General features: G+C 58.3%; 1 protein-coding gene across 3 annotated transcripts; it reads right to left on the bottom strand.

Moving 5' to 3' along the window:
- Positions 1-1,492: 1,492 nt before the first annotated feature.
- Positions 1,493-25,026, bottom strand: RBM10 (RNA binding motif protein 10). 3 transcript variants are annotated; one of them, XM_090059179.1, is made up of 24 exons: positions 24,351-25,026; positions 23,982-24,108; positions 23,527-23,716; positions 21,369-21,557; positions 20,614-20,683; positions 18,789-18,862; positions 17,024-17,110; positions 16,624-16,684; positions 16,123-16,293; positions 15,128-15,288; positions 14,293-14,390; positions 14,057-14,144; positions 13,235-13,436; positions 11,381-11,529; positions 10,732-10,855; positions 9,592-9,683; positions 9,071-9,241; positions 7,993-8,142; positions 6,899-6,964; positions 6,493-6,678; positions 4,926-5,000; positions 4,738-4,841; positions 2,742-2,871; positions 1,493-1,680 (listed from the first exon to the last, which is right to left on the bottom strand). In XM_090059179.1, exons 2-24 carry the CDS (start codon positions 23,996-23,998, stop codon positions 1,555-1,557), a joined length of 2,781 nt encoding a protein of 926 aa, XP_089915305.1. In that variant the 5' UTR covers positions 23,999-24,108; positions 24,351-25,026; the 3' UTR covers positions 1,493-1,554. The 3 variants fall into 3 exon arrangements, with proteins under 3 accessions (XP_089915305.1, XP_089915304.1, XP_089915306.1); XM_090059178.1 differs by having other exon boundaries at positions 4,738-4,844; positions 24,351-25,025; XM_090059180.1 differs by having other exon boundaries at positions 4,738-4,844; positions 13,235-13,364; positions 24,351-25,025.

The following is a 25,026-nucleotide window of genomic DNA, read 5'->3' as shown; positions in this document are numbered from 1 at the left end:
ACAGGATGCCTGCGTTCTCTCCCAGCTTGGGAAGAGCTGGGAGTCCAGACTCCTGGGTTCTCTGGAACGGGTGGTGGTTGAGGGCTGGGAGCCTAGACTCCCCCCTGCCCCGCCCCGTTTTAATGGCTGTTGTATTTTTTCATTGCTTGCTGTAATAAACGGGAAGCCAAAAGCTCTTGGTCTATCTGCGTGGCCCCCTCCCTTCTCAGGCTTCACCTATATGTGGGTGGGGCAGGGGGTCAGGGGTCAGAACTGGGGCTCTGCCACCCCTCCCCATGGGGGGAGGCTGATCCCCACACACACCTGGCTTCCAACCCCAGTAGCACTGGGAGGAGGCCAGGGCACCCCCACTCCCCCTGCTGCCCAGATTCCTGGGTTCTGCACCTGCTCAGGGCCCACAGCTCTCTGCCCATGAACAAAGACTTACCCCCACCCCCACAAAGATATCTGGTTTCCACACTGGAGCCAGCTGCAGGGGACCCTGTGTTGGGAGGAGGGCAGGCAGTTGAGCTACATCTCAAAGCATCTATGGATCTAGTGGGGCCTCCCTGCAAGTGGTGGGGTTAGTGTTAGTGTAGGGTCTGTCCAGGTGTGTAGTGATTTGTGTCCTGAGGATTATGTGCAAGGGGGGTTGGAGGCATCTCTGAGGCAGGGAGGGGTTGAGTTGTGGTGGGGTCTGGGTGTCTGTAGATTTGTGTGTCAAAGAGGGGGAGGGTCCATGGATGTGTGGGGGGGGGCAGGGGCAGGCAAGATCTTTTTCCAGGGAAGGGAAGGTCTAGATGTGTTGGGGAGATCTTAGCATCTGTAAGTGGGGAATCCCTGTGTGTGTGTATGGGGGGGGGGGAAAGGTGTGTGCACACAGTTGTGTCAGACAGCCTCCCTGCCACACGCACAAGCGGGGATTTGCGTGTATGGTGTGTACGTGCTGTTGTGTGGTAAGGGAGAGTGTCTGTGTATGCATGGAGGGGCTGTACTAGGGGGCAAGGTGGTCTGCATGGGTGTTGAAGGGGGTGATCAGTTTGGAGGGAATGTCCCTTGCAGCCCCCCCCCCAAATGATTGCCCCCCAGCCCTGTGTCCCCTCACTCCAATACTGCACCCCCCACATCCACTCCACCCCCCCACAAGGGTTTTGTGTCCTAGGGGAAGCTTGGGCTGTTCCCCACAAGCCTGGGGAGGGGCAGGGTGTGGGTCTCCATGGCAACCATGGGGGATAAGGCAGCTATCCTTTTAAGCCTTAAGGGAAGGGTGAGGGGAATGCCTTCTGAAAAAAGAGTCTGGCAAAAACAAAAGTAACTACTACCACCATTTAACTTAACTTAAAAGGGCAGTAAGGGACCAGGCCAGTATCCCTTTTACTCTTAAAGGCATCCTAAGAGGAGGCTTTTAAAGGGAACCCCAGCCTTAAAGGAGCGGGGCAGAAATCTTGGACAGGCAGGTTCTCTCCAGCTCTGGGGTGAGGGGAGCAGCACCTCTCACAGCCAACCATGCAGCTCATTTTTCCTGTTTAATTATAAAAAGAACATTGTAGGGAGCAGGGAAAGGGGGAGATGGTGTCACTCGGCCTCATGGAAGCGGGTCAGCATGGCCTTGTGCAAGGACTCGCGGTATGACTCGGCTGCCGTTGCCCCGTATGAACTGCCGCGGGCGCCCAGGCCTGAGCCCCGTACCCGTGTCTGTGCCTAAGGTGGGGAGGAGGGAAGAGATGTAAGGGTGGGGCCCAGGATATCCCCCAATTGCCCAGGACAACCCACACAGCCCTGCCCAGACTCCTGAGTCCCTCACAGCCACCTGGAACCCCCCAAAAAACCCAGACTCCTGGTTCCTTCCCCCACTTGGACCTATCTCAACCTACTCCCCCTGCTGGAAACCCTTTTCCACCTGTCTTGATAGCCCCGCTCCATCTGCACTGCCTTCCATCTGCCTCTGTTGTCTTGGATGCCTGGGGTCCCCTGAGACACCTCCCCACCTACCCAGTGGCCCCCTTCCCCTCAGTACCAATCCCAGCCATTTCAACATCCCTCCCCACCCCACCTGGACCTCCCTCCTGGATTCCTGGGTGCCTCCCCCACTTCAAACTACCCAACTCCCCCTCCCCACCCCCCAAAATATTCTCATCTGCCTCTGTAGTCCTGAATGCCTGGGTTCCTCTGAGACATCTCCCTCTAGTCCAGAACCCCACTCCCCACAGCACCAATCCCACTACCTGGAGTGCCCCCCCCCGACCTCCTCTTCAGACTCCTGGGTCCTACCCCCTCTTGGGCATGCCCAGCTCCCCCACCCCCCTTCTAACCATTCCCATCTGCCTCTGGCACCCTGAATGCCTCAGTTCCTCTGAGACACCTCCCACCTGCACCTGTGCAGTACACCCCCCCCCCAGCACCAATCCCACCCATCTGACCTACCCCCACCTGCCTAGACCTTCCCCCTTCCACAAACTGCCTGGACTGCCCTGATCTCCCAACTTCCTTGATATATTCCCTGCCCCCAGCCTGCAAAGCCCTGGGAAATGCCCCTTGCTGGCCCAGACCCTGCTCCACCTCTCCAAGATCCCACACAACCCACCCTGATGCCCCCCACAACCATTCCCATTTTCCCCAAATGCCTGGGTCCCACTCTGAGGTACCTCCTACCTGCCCAGTATCAGTATTTCCTCCAGTACCAATCCCACCCACTTGGAGCAGATCCCCAGACCCCATGCAGCAGCCCAACCTTCCCAGCTCACAGGGGAGCACCAGCACACCTCAATGGGGGCAATGATGCCCTGTTTCTTGCGGCCCAGGCCACTGCCCTCACGCCAGCCCATGGCCTGCAGCATGCGGCTGCCAATGTTGTCACTACCCAGGCCATCCCGTGTTGGCTGCTCAAAATCCCTGTAGGGATGAAAGTGTTAAAAAGGAGGCTTCTTTCACCCCCAAGATGTGGCCAGCTCTGGGGTAACGCAACTGGGTAACAGCTGAATATAATGTTGTACAGGGAAAGATTGGATACAGCCAGCTCTGGGGTGAAGTGGCTGTGTATAACAGGGCAAAGGGAAGGCAAAGCTGCAGCCAGTTCTGGGGTGGGGCACCTAGGGAACAGCTGAGTATATCCAGGGAAGGATCAGATGTGGCCAGCTCTGAAATGGAGCAGCTGGGAATGGCTGAGTATAGTCAGCTCTAGGTGGAGCAGCTGGGCAATATGCAAGTATAACAGGGTACAGGAAAAGCCAAGATGTAGCCAGCTCTGGGGCATGGCACCTAGGGAACAGATGAGTATAACACTGTCCAGGGAAGGATTAGATGCAGCTAGCTCTGGGGTGATGTATCTGTGAGAACAGCTGAGTATACTGGTGTACAGATGAAGGCTTAGAGACAGCCAGCTCCAGGATGGAAGAGCTGGGCAACCACCAAGTATAACTAGACACAGGGGGAGCATCTATGTGAGAGGCTTTACTGTGCAGTTGACTAATCTACTGCACAGTAAAGCATCACCACCTACATATGCTCACATTTACTGCACAATAAATTAGTCTACTGTGCAGTTAGTTACTACCCATAAATAAAAGTAGTAAAATAACTGTGTAGTAGATACTGTGCAAAAGCATATGTGTAGATGCTGGCTGGGAACAAATTTGTTCCTGGTCAGCCCCACACTATGTGACAACAAGAGATGGGGAACTCCCCAGGTCCTGGCACTACTCAGCTCCTAGCTCCCCATGGGAGCTGGGAGCTGAGTAGCACCAAGATCAAGTAGCTCTCTGCTGCCCACCACACCTTGTCCTACTGCTGCTCAGCTCCCAGGGACTAACTTGGGAGCTCTGTTCTTCCCCGCCCAACCTGAAGCTGTCCAAGAATTGTCTTGCTTCTGGGGCAGGTCCCAACCAGCTGCAGGCTACACAAGGAGTTCCCTGCCCAGCCCAGAAGCAGGACAGTTCCCACCCAGCTCCAGGCTGGGCAGGAAACTCCTCATGCAGCCTGGAGCTAGCTTGGACCTGCCTGAGAACAGCACAGTTCCCAGCCAGCCCCAGGCTGCATGGGGTGGGTGAGGTCTGAGCCCCAGTACACATCAGGATCCCTCCCAATGCATACAGAGCCAGGAACCACAGCTGCTGCTGCATTTGGCAGAGCTCTCCTGGCCCTCTGTGCATAGGGACCCACCCGTGCTCCCTGACAGCCCATGGGATAGCACCCGGGGGAGCCTGGAGCTCCCCCTGGCTGCTGCAAGGGGGCAGAGCAGGGCAGAAGCACCCCTGTACCAGGCTACTCCCAATGAGAGCAAATCTGCTCCCAAGCGGGAGCACCTCTAGTAAGCCTACTTCAAATTAATAGCATGTGTAGACCTACACAAGGAAGGCCAGGTGCAGCCAGTTCTGGAGCAGGGTAGCTGTGGAACAACTGATTATATAACTGTACAGAAAAGGATCATATGCAACCAGAACTAGGGAGGGGCAGCTAAGGAACAGCTGAGTATATCATACATGGAAAGATGAGATGCATCTAATTCTGGGTGGGCAGCAGAGTAGAGCAGGGTACAGGGAAGGCTAAGATACAGCTAACCCTTGGTCAGGGCAGCTGGGGAACAGTCAAGTATAATGCTGCACCGGGAAAGCTAAGATGCAGCCAGCTCTGCACTGGAACAGCTGGAGAACAGCCTTGTATACTAGAGCACAGGAAGACCAAGATGTGCTCAGCTCTGGGACAGGACAGCTGGGCTAGCCACATGGAACATTATGGGAGCTAGTGGTAGGGGACACTCACACAGTGGCCGGGGCAATGCCCCCATACTTCCTCTTCTTGGGCTCCGGGGGCTCAGGGACACCATACTTCTCCCTCCGCTCAGCTGCCCGATCGCGATACTTCATCTGCTGTAGAGGGAGAAGGGGCAGGGGCTAAGTCCCAGCTCCTGGCCCTGCCTGCAGCCCCAAGTGCCCTATGCCCTCACCCACCTCCATGTCTGTCTTCTCCAATGCTTCCAGCTCTGACTCAGACAGATGGGCCCGGCGATGGATCTCCAAATTTTGCTGTGAGAGAGAAGGGACAGAGTGAGACCCCAGGGAAGGCAAAGATGTAGCCAGCTCAGGGGAGGAGTAGCTGAATATAATGGCAAGGGGGCAGGGGTGTAACCAGCTCCAGGTTGGGACAGCTGGAAAATGGCTGAATATAATAGCTGAGGGGGACATGCAGCCAGCTCTGGGACACAGCTGATGCAAATGGCCACACCGCGAAAGGACAGCCAAGATGCAGCCAGTTCTTGTGGGTGGGAGGAAAAATAGCTGAATATAACAACCCATGAGGAAGTCTTGCCCAGAGCAAAGATAAGGCCAGCTCTGGTGCAGGCCACCTGGGGAATGGCCAAGTATAATGGAAGATGGGGAGGCCAAAATGCAGCCAATCTGGGGTGGAAGGGCTGGGGATGGCTGTATATACTGCCACAGAGGGAAGGCCAAGATGTGCCCAGCTCTGGCGTGAAACCACTGGAAAACGCCCAAGTTTAACACCATCCAGGGAGGGCCAAGATGCAGCCAACTCCAGGACAAGGCAGCTAGGAAACAACTGAGTATAATCAGCCCAGGGGGAGGGGAGATGCAACCATCTCAGAAGTGGACCAGATGGGAAAGGCTGCACTTATATAACTCCACATAGTGAAGGCTCTTCTGGCCTCCATGTACTAAGGGCATAACAGCTGAGTATAACAGCCCATAAGGAGGTCTTGCCTGGGACCAAGATGTAGCCAGTTCTGGAGTGGGGCAGCTAGGGAAAGGCCAAGTATAATGGCACATGAAAGCCACAATGCAGCAAGCTCTGCAGTGGAATACATGGTGATGGCTGTATACAGCACCACAGAGAAAGGGCCAAGATGCAGTCAGCTCTGGAGTGGAGCATACAACACGACAGGAGGATGGCTCTTTTGGCACAGAGATGAAGCCACTTCCAGGGCACGACAATAAGAGAGGCTGACTATGATTATAAGGAGGTCTTGCCCAAGCCAAAGATGCAGCTGGTTCTGGGGTAGGACAGCAATTACAATGGCACAGGAGAAAGGGGAGATGCAACCAGCTCTGGGGTGGAGCAGATAGGAATGGTCGAGCCAAGTACTACCTGGGGAGGGTTGAGATGCGGCCAGCTCTGGGAAGAGCAGTCAAGTATAACAGCAAGTAAAGAGGTCTTGCCTAGGGCTGAAATGTAGCCAGCTCTGGGATGGGACAGCTTGGAACCAGCTGAGTCTAATGCTTCCCAAAGAGGACCAAGATGCAACTGATTCTGGTGGGAAACAGCTACGTATAACAGCCAACAAGGAGGCCTTTCCTGGGGCCAAAATGCAGCCAGCTTTGTGGAAGAGGAAATGGGCGTGACTGTATACAACATCACAGAGAGGACAGAGATGCAGCCAGTTTGGAAGGCAGGATGGGGCACAGCTGAGTATAACACTCCATGAGGAGGTCTTGCCCAGGGCCAAGATGCAGCTGGCTCTGGGGTTGGGGTGGTGGGATCCCAGCTGAATGGAATGCCCACCTTGTGCAGGCCTGAGAGCTGCTGGTGCCGGATGAGTGCCTCCTTGCTGGGGAACTGGCGGCGGCAGAGCAGACAGGCCAGCTTATGCCAGTCTGTCAGCTTCTCCTCGCGTTCCACTGCCCGCTCTGGCTCCTCCTCACTGTCGCTCTCCCCGCTGTACGCTGCAACCAGCCCCCGGGGTGGGCTCTGCAGGAGAGACCCAAGAGTCCAGGAGCAGGCACCCTCCCGCAAGCCACCAGGAGCACACTCCCCTCCCAGGTAACCTAGGTGTCCGGGCTCCCAGCCCCACTGCTTTCACCCCCCAGGCCTCACTCTCCTCTCAGAGAACAAAGGTGTCTGGACTCCCAGAACCCAGGTGCTTGGACCCCCCAGTCCCAACACCCTCCAGGCATCCAGGAGCTCTTACCAGCCTGTCCTCAGCAGACAGCTTGGGCAGGTCCATAGCCGTGTGCTGCCTTTCAGCCAGTGCCCCCTGGGGCAGACATATGAGGGGAGTGTCAGTTGGGGCAGGGGCAACAGGACTGGTTGAGTGGGACAGGAGGGATCCCAAAAGCCTGTCTGAGGTCCCAGCTCAGCCCCACAGCACCCCCCACTAGAGAAAAAATAAAGGAAGATGTGACAAGGGAATCCAGGCGTCCAGACTGGAGGGGGCATGGAGCCAGCTGAGCCTGATTGGGGAGGGGGGAAGACACAGAGTGGCTGAGTTCAGGGTAGTGGGCTGGGGAGAGGTCCTGGAACTAGCTGGGTCCAGGACTGAGTAAGGGGAACTGGAGGGGGCATAGTAGAGGCTGGGGGACAGCATGGGACAAACTGGAGTCCAGGGTAGGCAGTGGGGGTCAGAGGAGGGGGGAGAGGCATGGCTGAGGGGTGGTCCTGGGGTGGATAGGCAGTGAGAACTGGAGAGACAGAATGGGGGAATAAGAGGAGCAGAATGGAGCAAGCTGGTATCTGGTGGGGGGGCAGTGGGGCTAGCAGGTTTCCTGGGATGTCCAGGGGGACTGAGAAGTGGGGGTCCTGGGACTGGGTGGGGCCCTGGGAGGGTCTTGGGGGGGTATGGGGATAGGAGGGGGTCCTGGGGCTGTAGGTTTAAGGGTTGGCTGGGCCTGAAGTAGGTGGGATAAGGTGGGCGGGGCAAGGGGATGAGAACTGGGTAGGACCTGAGGGGGTGGGGGGTGGTCTAAGAGTGGTTGGAAGGTCCAGGAGTTCCGGGGGGGGGGGGGTGTTCCATAGGTGGTTGGAGTTCCTGGGGGGGTCCCAGGGGGGTTGGGAGGGATCCCAGAGTGGGTTGTGAGAACCTGAAGGTATCCAGGGGTTCCAGGCATGAGGGGGGTGAGGGTTAGGGGGCCCAGAGGATCTTGGGATGGGTTTAGAGGCCTAGGAGAGGTCCCAGGGATTTGGGTGAGGATTGCTGGGGGTCTCAGGGGAGTTTGGCAGGTCCCAGGGAGTCTAGGGGTTCTTGGCGGGGGGTTCTGGCAGGGTCCCACAGGGGTCGGAGGGCACCTTCTTCTCGAGGATGGCGTAGCCGGCGTCGGCAGTGGCTGACTCTCGCCGCTCGTCCTCACGCAGGGCACTGACGGGCTGGAAGCTGTTTTTGAAGTTCTCCTTCTGCTTATTGAGGCTGCGTGCCCAGCGCTCCATGTCCTTGGCAATCTGCACCCATATTGGGGGGGGTGGGGAGTTGTACTCAGCTGGGTCTGCCCCAGAGCGGGGTGCATTACTGCCTTCCCCACACAACATTCTACTCAGCCGCTTCCCGTCTGTTGCACCCCAGAGCTGGCTACATCTCGTCCTCTTCATACGTTCTACTCAGCTGTTCCCCAGCCACCCCACCCAAGCTGGACACATAGCAGCTTTCCCTGTGCAGCATTTTCCTTAGCCATTTCCCTGATGTTCCACCCCAGAACTGGCTGTATCTTGTTTTCTTCATGTAATATTATATTCAGCCATTCCCCACACCCCAGAGTGGGCTGCATCTTAGCCTTCTCCATGCTATGTTATACTCAACCATTCCCTAGCTGCCCCACCCCAGAGCTGCCTGCATTTCACCACTCCCTGGGTAGTGTTATACTTTAGTGTTCCCAGCAACTGTGTCCCAGAGCCAGCCACATCACAGTTCTTCAGGGTGGTGTTATACATAGCCATTCCCCAGCTGTCCACCCCAGAGCTGGCTGCATCCCAGCCCTTCTCAATTACTGTTATACTCAACTGTTCCCCAGCTTTATCACTCCAGAACTGGCTGGATCTCAAGTTCCCCATGCAGCATTACACTCAGCCATTGCCAACCGCCCCACTCCAGAACTAGCTAAATTCCATAGTGCTATACCCAGCCACCCCTAACCATTCTACCCTAGAGCTGGCCACATCTCAGCTCTGCCCATACAGTACTCTAACGCAGCTAGTCCTCAACTGTTTCACCCCAGAATTGGCTGCATCTCCAGTTCCCCATGCAATGCACTGTTATAGTCATTCTCCAGCCATGCCACACAGAGCTGACCACATCCTGGTCTTCTTCATGCCACATTATATACTCAGCTGCTCCCAAACTGCCCCACCCCAGAGCTGGCTGCATCTCACCCACCTGCTGGGCTGTCTTCGTTTTGTGCTTCTCTTTCTTCTCTTTGCCCTCTTTGGTGCCCCCTGCACCTGCCCCATCCTTGTGGGCATCAGTGCCAGGCTCAGAGGCAGGTACATAAGTACGGCGCTCCCCATCCCAGTACAGGTACTGCTGCGTGCCAGGGTTGTAGTAGTACTGGGGGAGGGGAGGGGATGAGGATCAGCCTGGGAGGGACAACACCTTCAAGACCCTAGCCCTGGCCCCAGCACCCCACCCCACCTGCTAAGACCCCCCCAGAGATCCCAGGTATCTGGCATCTGCATTCCAATCCCAACCCTTTCCTCCCCCAGAGCTGGAGAGAAACCACGCATCTGGGTTCCCACCCCCTTGCTCTCACCCCCGACAGAGAACCCAGGCATCCGGGCACCCAGCCACCCTGCTCTAATGTTCCAGCCCCCACATCTCTCAGCTCCTCGTTCCCCAGCAATCCTGACTCCCCTCCCAGAGAACCCAGGCATCTGGGCCTCCAGTCCCACTGCCCTCACCTGAGAGTTGGGGTCATAGTAGAGACCAGTGAGGGGGTCGTAGTAATAGCCTGAGGTCTCATCGTACTGGTAGGTGGAGACATCAGGGACAGCTGGGGGGAGGGGAGCAGAGGGAGGGGGTGAAATGAGGGAGCAGGGGCAAAGACCCCCCAACCAATAGCCAGTCCTGGGTGGTGTTATACTTTGCTATTCCCACCCCAGAGCAGGACACATCTCAGCTCTTGCTCTGCTGTTATACCCAGCCATTCCACTCCAGAGCTAGCTGCCTCTCAGTCCCAGGCAAAATCTTCTTATGAGCTGTTGTACTCAGCTGTCCTTCCCTAGAGCTGGCTCTATTTTAGTGCCATAAGAGCCCTCCCTCTGTGGCACCATATGCAGCCATTCGCAAGGGTTCCACCCCAGAACTGGCCACATCTGACCCCCAACCTGGGCTGTTGTACTTAGCCTGCCCTAAGGGACCCACTCCAAAGCTGGCTGCATCTCAACCCCTCACTGTGGTATCATATATAACTGTCTCTATCTCCTCCATCCCAAAGCCAGCTGCATTTCAGCTTTGTGTGTTGTTATATTTGGCTGTTCCCTAGCTGACCCACCCCAGATGTTCAGCAGTTCTGTATCAGAGTTGGCTACATTGTGGCCTCAGCTGGCCACATCTCAACCCTCCCTCTGTGACGTTGTATGTAGCTGTCGCCATCTCCCCAAGAGCTAGCTGCATCTTTGTCTCCTTGTGTGCTATTATACTCAGGTGTTTCCCAGCCACCCTACCCAGTACTGGCCAGATCTTGGCTCTAAGCAAGGCTTTCTCATGGGATGTTATAACTCAGCTGCCCCCACCTCAGAGCTGGTAGTATCTCCCTGTCTGGTGTTATACTCAGCCATTCTGGTCCCCTATGCTAGAGCTGATCATATCACACCCTTCCCAATACCATATTTAGCCATTCCACCTCAGAACTAGCTACGTTTCAGCCTTTTCTGTACAGCATTATACTCAACCATTCCCCACTGCTCCATCTCAGAGCTGGTTGCATATATGCCCTCTCCCTACTGTGTTATACTCAACCAAACCCATCTGTTCCATCCCAGAGCTGGGCATAGCTGGGATCCCCAACCCATTGCCCCCAGCCCCACCCCTGCACTCACGGTACTGGCCGTAGGGATCAGGGCCACTAGGCAGGGTGCTGGGGGCGGAGGCGGGGGCTGGCTGGGCAGGGGCTGCAACCTCAGGCTTCAGGACTGCCGGGGAGACGATAGTGTAGGGCTGGGCCTGGGGTGGGGTGGGGGAAAAGGAGATGCACAGTTAGGGTGGAGGAGAGAAAAATACCCCTGCCCCACACAGATCTCAGCCCCTGCCCCCCCAGCCCCATGACAAGGACCCTCCAACCTCAACGTTATGGCAGGAACCCCTGCTAATCCACCAGATCCATGGCAGGGCCCTCGCTGACCCCAGCTTCAGGTCAGCGATATTTCTAAACCCTAAGCATCCCCCCAAACCCCCAGCCCCATGGCAAGGACCCCTGCATACCACACCCCCATATCCCCTCATGGACCTGCAATCCCATGGCCGAGATTCCCCCCCAGCCACACACCCTCCAACCTATGGTAAAGACCCTCTCAGATCTCAACCCCATGGCAGACACCTGCCCCAGCCCTGAGCAGGAAGGGAGCACAACCCCCCCCAGCCCTATGGCACAGACACTCAACCCCATGGCTGACACCCCCCAGTCCCTCAGCCCCAGAGCAAGACCATCCCACACCCCCCTCCTCCCTACAATGGCATACATAGGGGTACCTGGGTGGTAGCACCGGTAGCACCAGGGGCCTCAGGGGGCTGCGGATACAAGCCAGGCAGGGCTGGGGGTTGGCCAGGCCGGGTATAAGTCTGCAGAGCAGGCAGAGGCTCTACACCAGGCACTCCTGGCTCCAGCGATGTTTCTGCCCCTGTGGGCACAAGGCACTGTGGGTAGGACCTGGGTGCCTGGGCTCTAGCCATGGAAGTTGGGGGTTGGGGACCAGGGGGTAGAGCGGAGATCCCAGGCACCTGGGTTCCATCCCGTCTTGGAGAAAAGTGGGGGCTGGGAAGCTAGAGCTGGAGGTCTGGGTTCTCCACTTCTTTGGGGGTGGAAGGGAAGGGGGCCTATAGATGGGTACCCAATCACCTGGGTTCCAGCCACACTTGGGGAGATTAGGAATGGACAACTGGGGGGAAGGAGTTAGAGCTAGAAACCCAGATGCCTGCATTCTCCACCTGTTTGGGAGCTGGAAGGGGGGGGGTGAGGAGGCTAGGAGTAGGAGGGAGTTCAAACACCTGGGTTCCACCCACTTTTGAAGGAAAGAAGAGAAAGCTAACAGGCTGCAGCTGAGAGCCTGGATGATTGGTTTAAGGAGGAAAGAAAAAGGGAAGAGAAGTCCTAGTTGCCTGGGTTCCTACAGTAAGGGCTGCGACCCTGGACATCTGGGTTCTCTCCTGTAGTGGAAGAAAACTGGGATCTAGGTAGTCTTAAAGAAGAGCAGAGTAGAGCAGAGGGGGATGAGAGCCCAGACCCCTGGGTTCCAATACTCCTTGGGTAAGGGTACACTGATAAAGATTTTTTGGGCTGATACCAATAGCCAGTTTTTAACAAGACATTTGGCTGATACCAATTCAATTTCCAATACACATTTCAACAGCTTCAAAAGCAGCATCCAGCTGATAAGTCTGCTGTGGAGGAGGGGGAGGGGCATGTGGGTTTGCAGATTGAGGCCCCCTGTGGTAAGATAGGGAGTGGGAGTGAGGCTGGGGCTGCCCAGCCAGGATGGGGCACAGGATGCAGCTGTGGCTTGTCTGGGGAGCACAGGGAACGGGGTGTGGCTCCTGCCACTGTGCGTGCCCTGGGAGGGCATGGGGGACATGTGTCCCCAGATCTGCATGCAGGGCAAGGGTAGGCTGCTGCTGGGCTCTTCCTGTTGGGGACTGGGCAGGGCTATGCTTGGGTCAGACAGTGGCAGCAGTGCTGGAACAAGTGTTATGGGGGGGGGGAACAACACAACAACGGGCTGCAGCCACACCAAAATTCACTGTAGCCCCTCCACCCCCACCCCAAGAAGAGCTCGACACAGCCCTGGCCCAAGCCCACAGCAGTAGCCCACCCCATCCCCATGCAGATCCAGGGGCAAATGCCCCCCATGCCCTCCTGGGGTGCATGCAGCAGCAGGAGTTGCCCCAGCCCCTGCACCTCCCCCAGACAAGCTGCAGCTCAGTCCCATGTCCCACCCTGCTCCAGCTTGGCAGTGCCTACCCCAGCCCTACACCTTCCTGCACCATGAGGATCTCAATTTGCACACCCCCCCACGCTCCTTCCCTCTTCCCTTGCCTTCCACAACAACAGACTTACCAGGCTATGCTCCTTGGCTGCACGCATACATGGGGTATTTATCAACCACGTTAGGCAAAAAAAGCTGATTTCCGATACAGTCAATTTTCTTTATATCGGTGCCAATCCAATAATTGGACCGATGCATCAGTGCACCTCTACTCTTGGGCGGAGCAGGGAGCTGGGGCCTAAACACCTGGGTTCCCTCTGGCTGTGGGAAAGCAGCAGGGCTGAGGGGTGGTAGGTTGGGTCCCAGATGCCTGGGTTCCCCCCTGTTCTGGGGAGGCACTTACCTGCAGGTGTGGCCTCACCCTTGGGGGTGGGGGCATGGGGAGGACCAGGTGCCGGTGGGGTGGGGGCACCTTTCAGGTAGGTGTGGGGGTAGAGCGCAGCCTCAGCCCCGGGTGCTGTGTAGGCCTCATCCTGTTGGTAGTAACCGTAGTCCACAGCCGGCTCCTCAGCAGCAGCCCACGCCCCTTCCCCACCCTGTGATGCCTGTGAGGCAGCAAAGGAGAAGTCAGGGAGAACAGGCCTCCCCCGCACCTCATACCCATCACACACAAGTCCCACATGCCACAGAGGCCCCACTCACCTTGTAACCACCAGAGCCAGGCTCTGCCCACTTTATGTCCAAAAGGACCAAGCCCTGTCCACCATGGGCACCATGCACTGTGGCCAAACCCCATACCCACTGTGGCCAAATCACCTACCACATGCTTAAGAAGGCCAGGTGCTGCCCACCATACACAGGCCCCACTCACTTTGCCCATCATAGCCAGCCCCTGCTTAGACAGGCCCACCCACCTCACCACCTTCAGGCCCATGCCCCTCCCGCCTGTTACTCCTACAGGGGTCAGACAAACCCCACATCATGATACACAGGAGGTGCAGAAGACACTGGGAAAGCAAAAACTCCAACCCCGCCAGCCCACCCACACACAGGCACTTCCCTTTGCCCCAACAGGCTCCACCACTTGCAGCCTCAGGCACAAGCCCCGCCCTCTCCTACCTGCCTTTCTGACATAGGCCCCAACCCAACACCATGAAAGCCTCTCCTCCCTTACTCTAACGGGCCTGCAGGTTACCCACAATGTCTGGCAACAGGCGGGACCTACCTGGGAGATGGCCCATTGGGCAGCAGCAATGGCTGTGCTCGCCACCGAGGCAGCGCTGATGCGGTTCCCATCTGATGAACCCATGTCACTGAAGGGGAAAGGAAGAGATTTAATAGAGGTCTCCCAGCTAATCCCACACAAATAGGACAAGAACCCAGGCATCCAGGCTCCCAGCCCCACCTGCTCTCACCCCCAGGCCCACACCCCTCCCAGAGAATCCAGGTGTCCAGACTCACCGCTTAGAACCCTTCGCAAACTCCACGTTGATGGTCTTGCCGTCAATGTGCAGGGGGGGGTGCAGGGCCTGCAGGATCTGCAGCAGCTGGGCAGCCTCCTGTGGGCACCATCCAGTGACGGTGGCAGGGGCTATGGGACCCAGGTGTCCAGGCTCCCAACCCCCCTACCCTCCCAGAAAACCCAGGCATCCCAGAGTCCCCTGTTCTAACCCAATATCCCTCAGGCCTCTTCCAAACCTCAAGGAAAGCCCAGAAGCCAGCATCTGGGCTCTCCCTGTCATCCCAATGAGGGGCCCAGAAGCCAGGGGTCTGGGCCACAACCATACCCCTGAAAAACCTGACATCTGGGCCCCACCTTGCCCTACAGAGAACCCTGCATCTGGGCACCCCTAGATGCTGGAAAATCCCAGTGCCTGGGCCCCCCTGCCCTGCCCTGCAGAAAATCCTGGCATCTGGGGGCCCCCTGACCCTGCAGAACTTCAGTGCCTGGGCCCTGCCCCAAGGCAAACCCCCACCTCTTTCCCTACAGTGAACCTCAGGATCTGGGCACCCCTGACCCTGGAGAATCCTGGTGTCTGAGCACCCCTGGCTTCAACCTGCAGAGAATCCCAGCATCCTGGTACCCCCTGCCCTACAAAGAACCCTGAAGTCCGGGCACCTCTGACCCTGGAAAACCCTGGCATCTGGGCTCTCCCCACCCTTGACCTACAAAGAACCCTCAATGTCTTGGTTCCCCTGACCCTAGAGAACCCCAGCACCTGGACCCACCCCACCCCACCCCCAGCTCTTACCCCTACAGAGAACCTTGGGGCTGTGGGGGGGGGGGGGCACTGACCACAATGGTGGCAAGCTGCACAAAGGCGAAGCCACGATTGAGCTGCGTCTGCTTGTCCTTGATAACACGCACATTGGAAGCAGCTAGCACTGCATAGGGTGCCAACGCCGCCAGGATGGACTCCAGCGTGGACTGCGGTGCCAGGTTACGCAGGATGATGGCTGCCGGCATAGGGTGTGGGGCAGTCACTGCATAGGTCCCAGAGCCCCCTGAGATCCCCCCCCGTGGCCCCCCACAGCTCCAGCATGGATTGCAATGCCAGGATGATGGTTCGGGGGGGAGGGGGTATCAGTGCACAGGGCCCATAGAAGCCCCCCCAGGCTTTCCAAAATCCCCCACAGCCCCTGCCTGGGGACCCCAAAACCCCACCTTTCCACTGAGACCACCCCCAACCTGACTCCTAGATCCTGCCTGGCCCCACAAGATCCCGACAGCCAGCCACAAGACCCTGGATGGACTCTGGTGTGCACTGGGGGACAGGCTGCACAGGATGATGGCTGCTAATAGAAGGGGGGTGGGGAGGGCAAAGCATGGGCCTCACAGATCCCTAGAGCCCTACTCAGATTCCCCACCAGCCCCCTGCCTGAGCACCCCAGATGACATCCACGCCCCCCAGATTCCCCCAGCTCCAAGACCCCCTACCCCATGCCCCCAAGATTCCCCTCAACCTCAACAGATCCCTACCTGCAGTCCCTTGAGATGCCCCCAGCTCCCACAGACCCGTGCCTGACTCCCCCCTCAGGTCCCTGCCATCTCCCAAGCATGCACTGTCCCTATAGTGCATGCCCAACCCCAACCAAGATGCTCCAGCTCCAAAAGACCCCAACTTGGCCCCTTGAGATCTTCCAGACCCCACCCCCAGACTTTGGTATAGGTTGCGGGGACAGGATGATAGCTGTTGAGGGGAAGCAGGGATCAGTTCATAACTACCCAGCCCCCTTCCCCTCCTTGGCCCCAGCCCCAGCCCCAGCCCATACTCCTCTACAGGCACTCACTGTCATTGGCATTGTCAGCGCTGGGCTCGGGTGGTGCCAGGGGCTGGGCCAGCACAGCTGGGTAGGGCTGGGGCAAGGGCAGGAGCCCCCCCTGGCTAAGCTCCCGGCCCCCCAGTGCCCCCAGCCCCAGTGTTTCCAGCCGGCCCCCAGGGGGCAGCTTCTGTTCCGCCTCTGGAAGGGAGAGGGAGAACATGACATTAGCCCCTAGGCCTTCCCTACCACTTCAACCCCCTAAGGCATATCCAAGCCCTGGCACCCCCAGCTCCCCTGGAACCCCATCCACAGGAATAGTCAGCCCAGGACCCTGCCCTAAGGGTCTGTTCCCCCACCCCAGCCCCCTTCCTGGGAACCTGCCAGCCCCCATGAATCCACAAGGGCCAGCCCAGCTCCCTAGCCTTCTATAGGATTCCTGAGGGCCCAGCCAGCCCAAGCCCCGCTACAGCCTCCCCCCAGATTCCTGGAAACCCACAGCCCCTGCAGAACCCCCAAGCCCCCACGCACCAGCCTTGGGCACACCGCATTTGAAGCACTTTTCCCGACGCTTGAAGTTCTGGACGCCACACTGTGAGGAGGGACATGGAAGGGGAAAGTTGTGAGACCCCATTCCCCCCCACCTCATGATGATCCCCCACCATCCCTGAGCCAGCTCCATGCCCCTTCTCCTCCACCAAAGTCCTAGGCCAGCCCCCAGGCTTCTGGCCCCCCAACCTCCTCTGCTCTCACAACCCACCTCCTCCCTCCAGCCTCTCCTAAACACTTTTCCCTACTCCTTTCACTTCCCCCTGCCCTCAGAGCAAACCGCCCCCCCGCCCCCAGTCACCATAGCCCCCACTCAGCCCCTATCTCCTGCACCCAGAATCCCGCCTGCCTCCCCTTGCCCCCACCCCCCAGGTCCCCGCACCTTGCTGCAAAGCCAGTCCTCATTTATCTTGGGCTTCGGGTCACTGTAGTGCATGGAAACCTTGTGGCCCAGGATGGTGAGGGTACGCTGCAGGAGGGAGAGGGGTGTCAGGCTAGGGGGCCGGGGGGGGCACCCGTCACGGCCGCAGCTTGGAGAGAGAGAGGCAGGGACCCTTCTGCTGAGCGGAGAGCGGGAGGGGAGGATGGGGGGGCGGGGGGGGGCCAGGCCGGACCCCCAGGCGGCAGCGACGGAGGGAGAGAGAGAAAAAGGGAGAGAGACAGAGAGAGACAGAGAAGGCAGCCGCTGGGCTGCCCCCGATCGCCCCCCCCAGCCCTGCTAAAAGCCACCCCCCCCCCCGGCCCACCGGGGCCGGGCCCCCCTGTGGGGGGAGGGGGGCGCCAGAGAGAGGTCTCCCCCTCCCTCCAACATGCCTCTGAGTGCTGATGAGTCCACTTGTGGGGGAAGGGGGCACTGCTGGGAAAAAGTTCACAGGGGGTGGGGGAACGGAGGAGGTGGGGTTGCAGAGGACCCAGGCGTCCTGGCTCCTACCTCCAAGCCGCCGGGGACAGAGAACCCAGGTGTCCAAGGCGGGAAGGAAAGGAGGGGGGTCCTGCAAATTCTGCCTCTAAGTCCCGGACATGGAGAGAACCCGGGTGTCTGGGCTCCTGCCTCCAAGCCCCTGGGCACAGAGGGGACCAAGGCATCTAGGCACCCACCTCTGATTCACTGGGCACAGAGAACCCAAGCACCTGGGTGAGTGTGGTCCTATAGATCCTGCCTCTATGCTTCTAGATGTGGAGAGAACCCAGGCATCAGGGCTCCCATCTCCAAGCTGCTGGGCACAGCAAACCCAGGTACCTGGGGGAGGCAGGGTGCGTGGTTCCCACAAATCCTGTTTCTATGCTTTCAGATATTTAGGGAACCCAGGAATCTGGGTGCCCAATCCTCAGGTGTTAACTGCCTGAGTTAGCACTTGACCCCATCTGCTCTGACCGCCACCCCTCCCTGGGCTAGAAAGAGAACCCAAGCGTGCAAGACCTTGGTCCTCCTGCCCCATTCCTGCCTCTTCATGTTACGTACCAGTCCCTTGACAGAACCACAGAGAGAACCCAGGAGTCCAGGCTCCCAGTATCCCATGCTCTGAGCACTGCCCCCTTCTTGCCCTTGAGCTCCAAAAAGAACGCAAGCATCTGGGCTCCTAGCACCTTCATTCTAAAGCACTCGGCCTCCTGGAGCCAAGAACAGAACCCAAGCATCCTGGCTCCCTCTCCTACTCTCTGGCTCTTACACAAAGAGTCCAAGCATCTGGGCTCCTTAACAGTCTCCTCTCAAAAAGCCTAGGACCAAGCAAAGAACCCAGGCATCCAGCTCTTAAATAATGAAGCCTGGTATCCAGGCTTCCCTGCCACCCTGACTCTTAGACAAAGAACCCAAGTGTCCAGGCTCCTTGCCACTCTCCTACTCTTGAAAGTCTGGAACCAAGTAAAGAAGCCAGGAGTCAGGCTCTTAATTAATAAAATTCAGGCATCCAGGCTTCCCTACCACTCTTAGACAAAGAACCCAGGCATCAGGGCTCCCCTACCACCCTCACTCTTAGGTGAAGAACCCAAGTGTCCAGGCTCCCCGCTTCCTCCTCCAAGTGCCGGAACCGAACCTAGCCCCCCTCCCCGGCGTCCGGGCTCGCTCTGCCCCTGCGGCGGAACCCAGGCGTCCTGGGGTGGGGGAGGGGGCAATACGTGGGGGGGTGCGAGGGCAGCAAAGCAACCTGATTGGCTTCCATCCATCGGGTAGCGTCCTGCAAGTGATTAAACTCGACGAAGGCGAAGCCGCGGCTCTGACCTGGAGACAGCAGCGACAGACGCAGGCGTTAGTCACGGCCCGGCCCCACCGCGCCACCGCTGGGCATGGGGGAGGGCAGCAAGGACCCAGATGTCTAGGCCCCCAACCCCCCAATTCCTGCTCAGAGCCAGCAGGCCCCCCATTACTTTCTAAGAGGGGACAGAACCCAGGTGTCTGGGGCCCCTGCTCTGAACTACTGGGCCCTCAGTGTCCTTTTGAAGCTACAATAAAACCCAGGCATTCAGATCCATTGACCCTTGCTCTGAATGTGAAGGGAGGATCCAGGCATCTGGGCCTCCAGCCACCCAACCACTTCTGAGTCAACAGATCCCTGCTGGATTCTGGGGGTGAAAAGAGAACCCAGTCACCTGGGCTCCCATCCTCCTGATCCCTGATTTGAACGTGGAAATAATGGGAAAGACCCAGGTATCCAGGCACCTAACTAATAACCAGCAGGGCCCCACAGCCTTCTGCAAGTGGAAATGGAATCCAGGCATCCAGGCTCCCAGACCCAGCTCTAAGCCTCCTGGGAATACAGAAAGAACCCAGGGCTCCAGGTTCCCAGCCCCACCAACCCTACTCTAAGCTATCAGGCCCCCAATACACTAAAGCTAAAACAGAATCCATGTGTTCAGACTCCCAATTCCCCTGACCCCCGAGTCAACAGACCCCTGTTGGCTTCTGGGGGTTGAAAGAGAACCCAGGCATTCAGGTTCTGAGTCCCACAACCCCTACTCTAAGCTATCAGGACCCTGTGGCTGCCCTGATGCTGAAGTAGAACCCAAGATTCCACACTCCCCGCTGTGCCACCTCCACCCCACCCTGGCTGTAAGCTGTCAGGACCCCAACTGCCTTTCTGAAGCTAAAATAGTGTCTGGGTGTCTAGGCCCATAGCCCCCTGATCCCTGTTCCTAGCCAACAGGGAGTGGGAAGAAAACCCAGGCATCTGGGCTCTGAGTCATCTGACCCCCACTTTAACCCTCATGGAAATAGAGAGAGGTGTCCAGGGTCTGCCCCCATCTCTGAGTCAGCAAGCCCCCATTCAATTATGGGAACAGAAAAAGAACCCAACTGTCCAGACCCCAGTCCTGTGCTCTCCCAGACTCCTGGGGAAAGAAAACAGGTGTCCGGACTGTATTTGCATATGGAAGTAGAGTCTCAGTAGCTAATGCCCACAAGGCACTCCTGGGTTCCTAAATCCCCTGGGGTGCTATGGCAAATTGCTAAAGAGATGCTATGACTCTGCCCCCCTTCCAACTCCCAGAATGCATTGGGCCTTGCATGGCACCCACCCCAACCCCTGGGAACCTGTGAAAGCCAGTGGTCCCCTGCCCACATGGAAGAGAGCCAGGGGGAGGGAAGCGGGGTACAAGGCTAATGTAGCCCTTGTGCAAAGTCACACCCCCTCATGAGAGGTGGGGTGAGAAAAGCAGATGCCTCCCCCCCAACCCCAGGAATTAGCCCCTCACATGAAGGAGGACTGGAGATGAGCTAGACTTACCTGGGCAGTTCCGGCCTTGCGCCCCTGGCAGGGCAATAAGGACCCCCCACAGTGGGGTAGAAAGCCCCCTCTATGGTGGAGGGAGCAGAAATGTGTGTGCAAGGAGGCAGAAAGAATCCAAGACAGACGAAGAGAGACAGAGACAGGCCTCACACGGACCCACCAGGACAGCTTTTGCACCCCTCCTCTAGCTTTTGGGGGCAGGAAGGGGGGGGCCAGAATGCAGTGGGCAGGGGCACCAGGAGCTCACCTGAAGTTTTGTTGCGCATCAGCCGGACCTCGCGAGGCTGGATCCCATGCGACTGCAGCTGGGCCCGGATCTGGGGGCAGGGAGGGAAAAAATATGGCACGCAGCTGGAGGGAACCCAGGCATCCAGGCTACCAGGCCCCGTGGTCTCCTGCTTGCCTTCTGCTCCCCTCCCAAAGAACCCAGGTTGTCCAGGCTACCAGCAACACCTCCCCCCACAGCCCCCACTCCCCTCCCAGATAACTCAGGGGTCCAAGTTCCCAATCAAGAAATCCCCAAAGACGAGCCCTAAAGGATAGAGCAACCAATCAGAAAGAAGTGAGGCCAACTCTCTAGGGCAGCCGGGTCTCAGCAGCATCAGGACAGCAGGGAGCAGGTTCCCAATATTTAAAGGGACAGCATCCATTTTTTCCCCATGACAGCCTAGGGCAGCAAGAAGAATAAGCCCAGGGCAGCTGTTGACCTTCTGGGTCAAGGCTTCATTTTAAAGGGGCAGTACCCATCTTTCTCAATGACACACTATGAGCACGTCACTGTTCTCCTGAAGCTAGCATTGGATGCGCCCTCCAACCCAGGTCAGGGTGGGAGGGGGAGACAGAAGGGGTGAAGCCTGCATTTAAAGAGACAGTGCATCATTCTCTGTGGTAAAACATGAGTATGCTGCTGGCCTCCAGCAATAGGGCAGAAGATGGGCCCTCTACCCCAGAGGAGGTGGGGCTGAAAGAAGAGGCAGGGCCTGGATTTAAAAGGCGGCATACATCATTCTCTGTGGCGGCCTGGGGCAGCATGCGCAGCATAATAATGCTGCTGGCCTTCTGTTCGTCCTCCTCAGGCTCAGGCCGGTAGTCCTGATCCCGGTAGTCGCCGTCTCCAGGAAAGCCCAGCGCCTCACTTGGGCTGTCCCGCTTCCGCAGTGGCTCTGAGCCTGATGATGCCTCATAGGAGTCCTAAAAGGAGATATTCAGGGGGAGGGGTCAACAGAGATTCAGTGAGATCAGGGCTTTTAATCCCTCCTCAGAACAAGGCAGGCTTACATTCCTGTAACAAGGCAGAGGGTGGGATCTCAACCACAAGGAGGAGCTTCTGCCCCAAACTGGACAAGGGGGAAGAGGCCTCTGTCCCAAAGGGCAGGGTAGGCAGGAGGAGCCTATACTGGAGGTGAGGCCAGCGGCAGCAAGAAGCAGCAGATAAGCCTCTATCAGGGTGGGCAATTATTTCAGCTAGAAGGCCACTTAACAAGTTTTGCTGAGCTATTGATGACCACGCATATAGCCCCGTCCCATGAAAGTATAGTTTTGTCTTGATTTGTGTGCGTTTGCATAGCGTATCTAGAGACGATTGCATAATAGCTCAAAATACACTATTACTCATGCATATTGTGTGTGTGGCATGTAAGGGGATGTATGTAGAGGGTTGTGTGGTTGGGGAGTTGGTGAGGGTGTGCAGGGGTGTATGGTGAGTGGGGTGTGTGGGTAAGGGTGGGTGTGTAGGATAATGTAGGTGTGGATATGGGGTGGGGAGTGTGTGGGGGCTGTTGGAAGTTGTGGGTGTGTGTTGGGTGGGGCTGGCTCTCTACCTCCCACCATACCCCCATCCCATTCTGGCTACAAGGTTGTGACCCACATGGCACAGAATGTGGCTAGCACAGTCCAATGCAGTTCTGTCTGCAAGGCCAGGGACCTTGTAGTAGAGCAGGGAGACAGTCTGGTCCCTCCATACCTCACCGCATGGGTCCCGGCCTTGCAGCCAGGCACAGCGTGCCAGAGCTGGGACAAGCCAGGCCAGGCTGGCTCCATGCTGCACCATTCAGGTCCCGGCCTTGCAGCCACAACCACATACTGTTGGGGGGGGCACAGGACAGGCTGAACTGGCTCTGTGTTCTGCTGCATGGTTCCTGGCGGCAAGCCTGGGTCTCACACAGCACAGCATGGAGCCAGCCTGGCTCATCCCACCTGCAATGTGCAGTTCCCAGCTACTGGCTGGCACCACAAGACATAGCAGGAGCCAGCTGGGAACTGCTGGGGCCGGGCCAGCTCCACGCCGCACCGTACAGTTCCAGCCTTGCAGCTGGGAACAGTGGGCACCAGCCAGACTGGCGCCTGATGTGCATCCTGTCAAAGCCAGCCCAGCCCCTGGGGTTCCTGGCTGCAAGGCCAGGACCACACAGTATGCCATGGAGCCAGCCCAGCTCGGCCCCGAATGACTCCTGCTGCATCTTGCAGTCCTGGCTATGCAGCTGGGAACCATGTGCTGCCGGGCTCGGTTGAGCCAGAACAGGCCAAGCTGGGCTTGCTCTGGCATTATGAAGGTCTTGGCTGCATAGCCAAGACAACAGAGCGTGGCACTGTGCCAGCCCAACCCAGTTCCACATTACAGTGCCAGGAGCCACAGAAAGTCCTGTGTCATGAGATTGGGCCCACTCCATGCTTCCATGTGATGTTCCTGACACTCTAGCCAGGAGCCGCACATGAAGGCATGGAGCCAGAGTCCCACGTGGCAATCACAGACGATTCTCTTCAACCTGAACCTGTTCTTATCCGAGTTTCTACTCTCAGAAGGAGGCTGAGGTAAGGGTCACAGACCAGAAGTTGCTACTAGGCAGGAGCTCTGGGTTGGGGACTGGGAGTGAAGTGGGGCTGGGAATGGGCCTTGCTGTTGCTGCCAGATCCTCCTGCCGCTAGCGTCTCCGCAGTTTTTATACAGGCAACCACTTGCAGATAATAGTTTTCTAAGTTTTAGAGGGGCCCCATGGGCCAGATAGAATGGCCTGGAGGACCAGATCCAGCCTGCAGGCCATATTTTGCCCTTCCCGCTCTATCCTCAGAAGTAAGGCCAGGAAGGGGACAGGGGCGGGGGGGAATACACAAGGCAGGTAAGGCCTCCACTTGGTGTGCTGGTGGGTACCTGAGCACCCACCTCTGCGCTGTGCTCCCCAGAAGAGTCATCATAGTCCATAGGGGGCTCAGGTCCCCCAAAATCTCGGGGATAGGAGCGGTAGTCCATGTCCCGATAATCGTGATCCCGCTGGCTGCGCCCCTCGCTGCCACCTTCGTCCTGGGGCCGCTCTGCCGTGCCGTAGCGCCCTGTGCGGTCACCACGCCCACCTCTGGGGAAATGGGACAGTGGGGGGAGGGATCAAGGGGCTTTCAGAACCATTCCCACACCCCAGTCTGGTGGCTCCTCCCCTCCCTCTAGCCCAGCACTGGCCCTGCCACCACGCACAGCTTAGTACCCACCGCAGTCCCTCCAGGACACTCCTGGGAAGCCTCCCCTCCCCTGCAGAGCTTGAACCTGCCAAGCCAGACCCCCAGGGCAAGTCCCTGGGCTGAGGGCATGGGGAACAGTCCACATGGCTCTATGGGGCCGGTTACCTTCTCTCATACTCCATGTCCTCCAAAACAGGGGCAGCGCCTCCAAGCTCGCCAGGCCCCGGGTCGGGGGGGAGAAGGGGGGACGTTGCCACGCACCTAGACGCCCCCAAAGCTGCTGCCACGGGACCTGGGGACAGATAAGGAGAGGAAAGGGCTCACGACAGGTTCTCCCCCAACTCTGACGGCAGCAGAGGTGACACCTGTGCTCTCTGGGATTGTGGGGAAGGAGCGCGAATGGCTCTGTTCTCCGGAAGGGGCCCCTCCCTCAGGCCCCACCCCCTCGCTCCCAGTGCCCCACTGCTGCCCCAAGCCCCGCCCCCTCCTGTGAAGCCCCGCCCTTCCCCTTCAGCGCCCCGTCTCGGCACTAACCTGTCCCACGCGGCGCTGCGGGCGGCGCCTGCCGGGCTGGACGCACTCCCCGTGCCCCCGCCGCCCGCCTGCCCGACTCGCAAGATGGCGGCGCCAGCGGCCGAGTCCTGAAGGCAGCAGCAGGTGCGACCACGCCCCCCGACCTCGTGCTCCCATTGGTCCGCGGGTCTCGCCGCACCGGCAGGCCACTGGCCCGTCGCGCCGCCGCTCGGGAGGAGGCCCACCCTTCCACGCGGATTGGTTCGTCCGCGCCAGGCCTCGCTTCCTGCCTCCTGTGATTGGTCGAGGGGACTGAAGTGACCGCCTCCTCCCGGCGGGTAGAGGGTGTTGGGGGCTCCTTGTGAAATTCTGCCTACGTTCTGTTGTCATTGGTGGAACTCCTGAGCTGGGCTGCGATGGGAGGGGGTCCAACCCCCGTCGGTTTGCGATTGGGTGGAAGAGGCCACAGCGCCACCTCAGGTCCCCTGCGATTGGTGAAGTATACCGAGAGCTCCTCCCCTGGACGGAAAGAGGGTCTACGCTGGAACGGCAGCAGATAGGTAGCTCCGTATACTAGTCCTGGCTTCACTGCTACTTGATTGGTGAAGTCAGCAGCCGCTCGCAGGTGATTGGTAGAGCTTTCCCATGGCCTCCACAGACCGTAATTGATTGGCTGGGACAACGCAGGCCCCCCGGC

The sequence above is a fragment of the Crocodylus siamensis genome, chromosome 8 (genome assembly GCF_052110815.1).
Source record: "Crocodylus siamensis isolate JL-2025a chromosome 8, ASM5211081v1, whole genome shotgun sequence".
Classification (NCBI taxonomy): domain Eukaryota; kingdom Metazoa; phylum Chordata; order Crocodylia; family Crocodylidae; genus Crocodylus; species Crocodylus siamensis.
The sequence above is the reverse complement of the archived record's forward strand: the minus strand, read 5'-3'. Positions and strand labels throughout refer to the sequence as shown.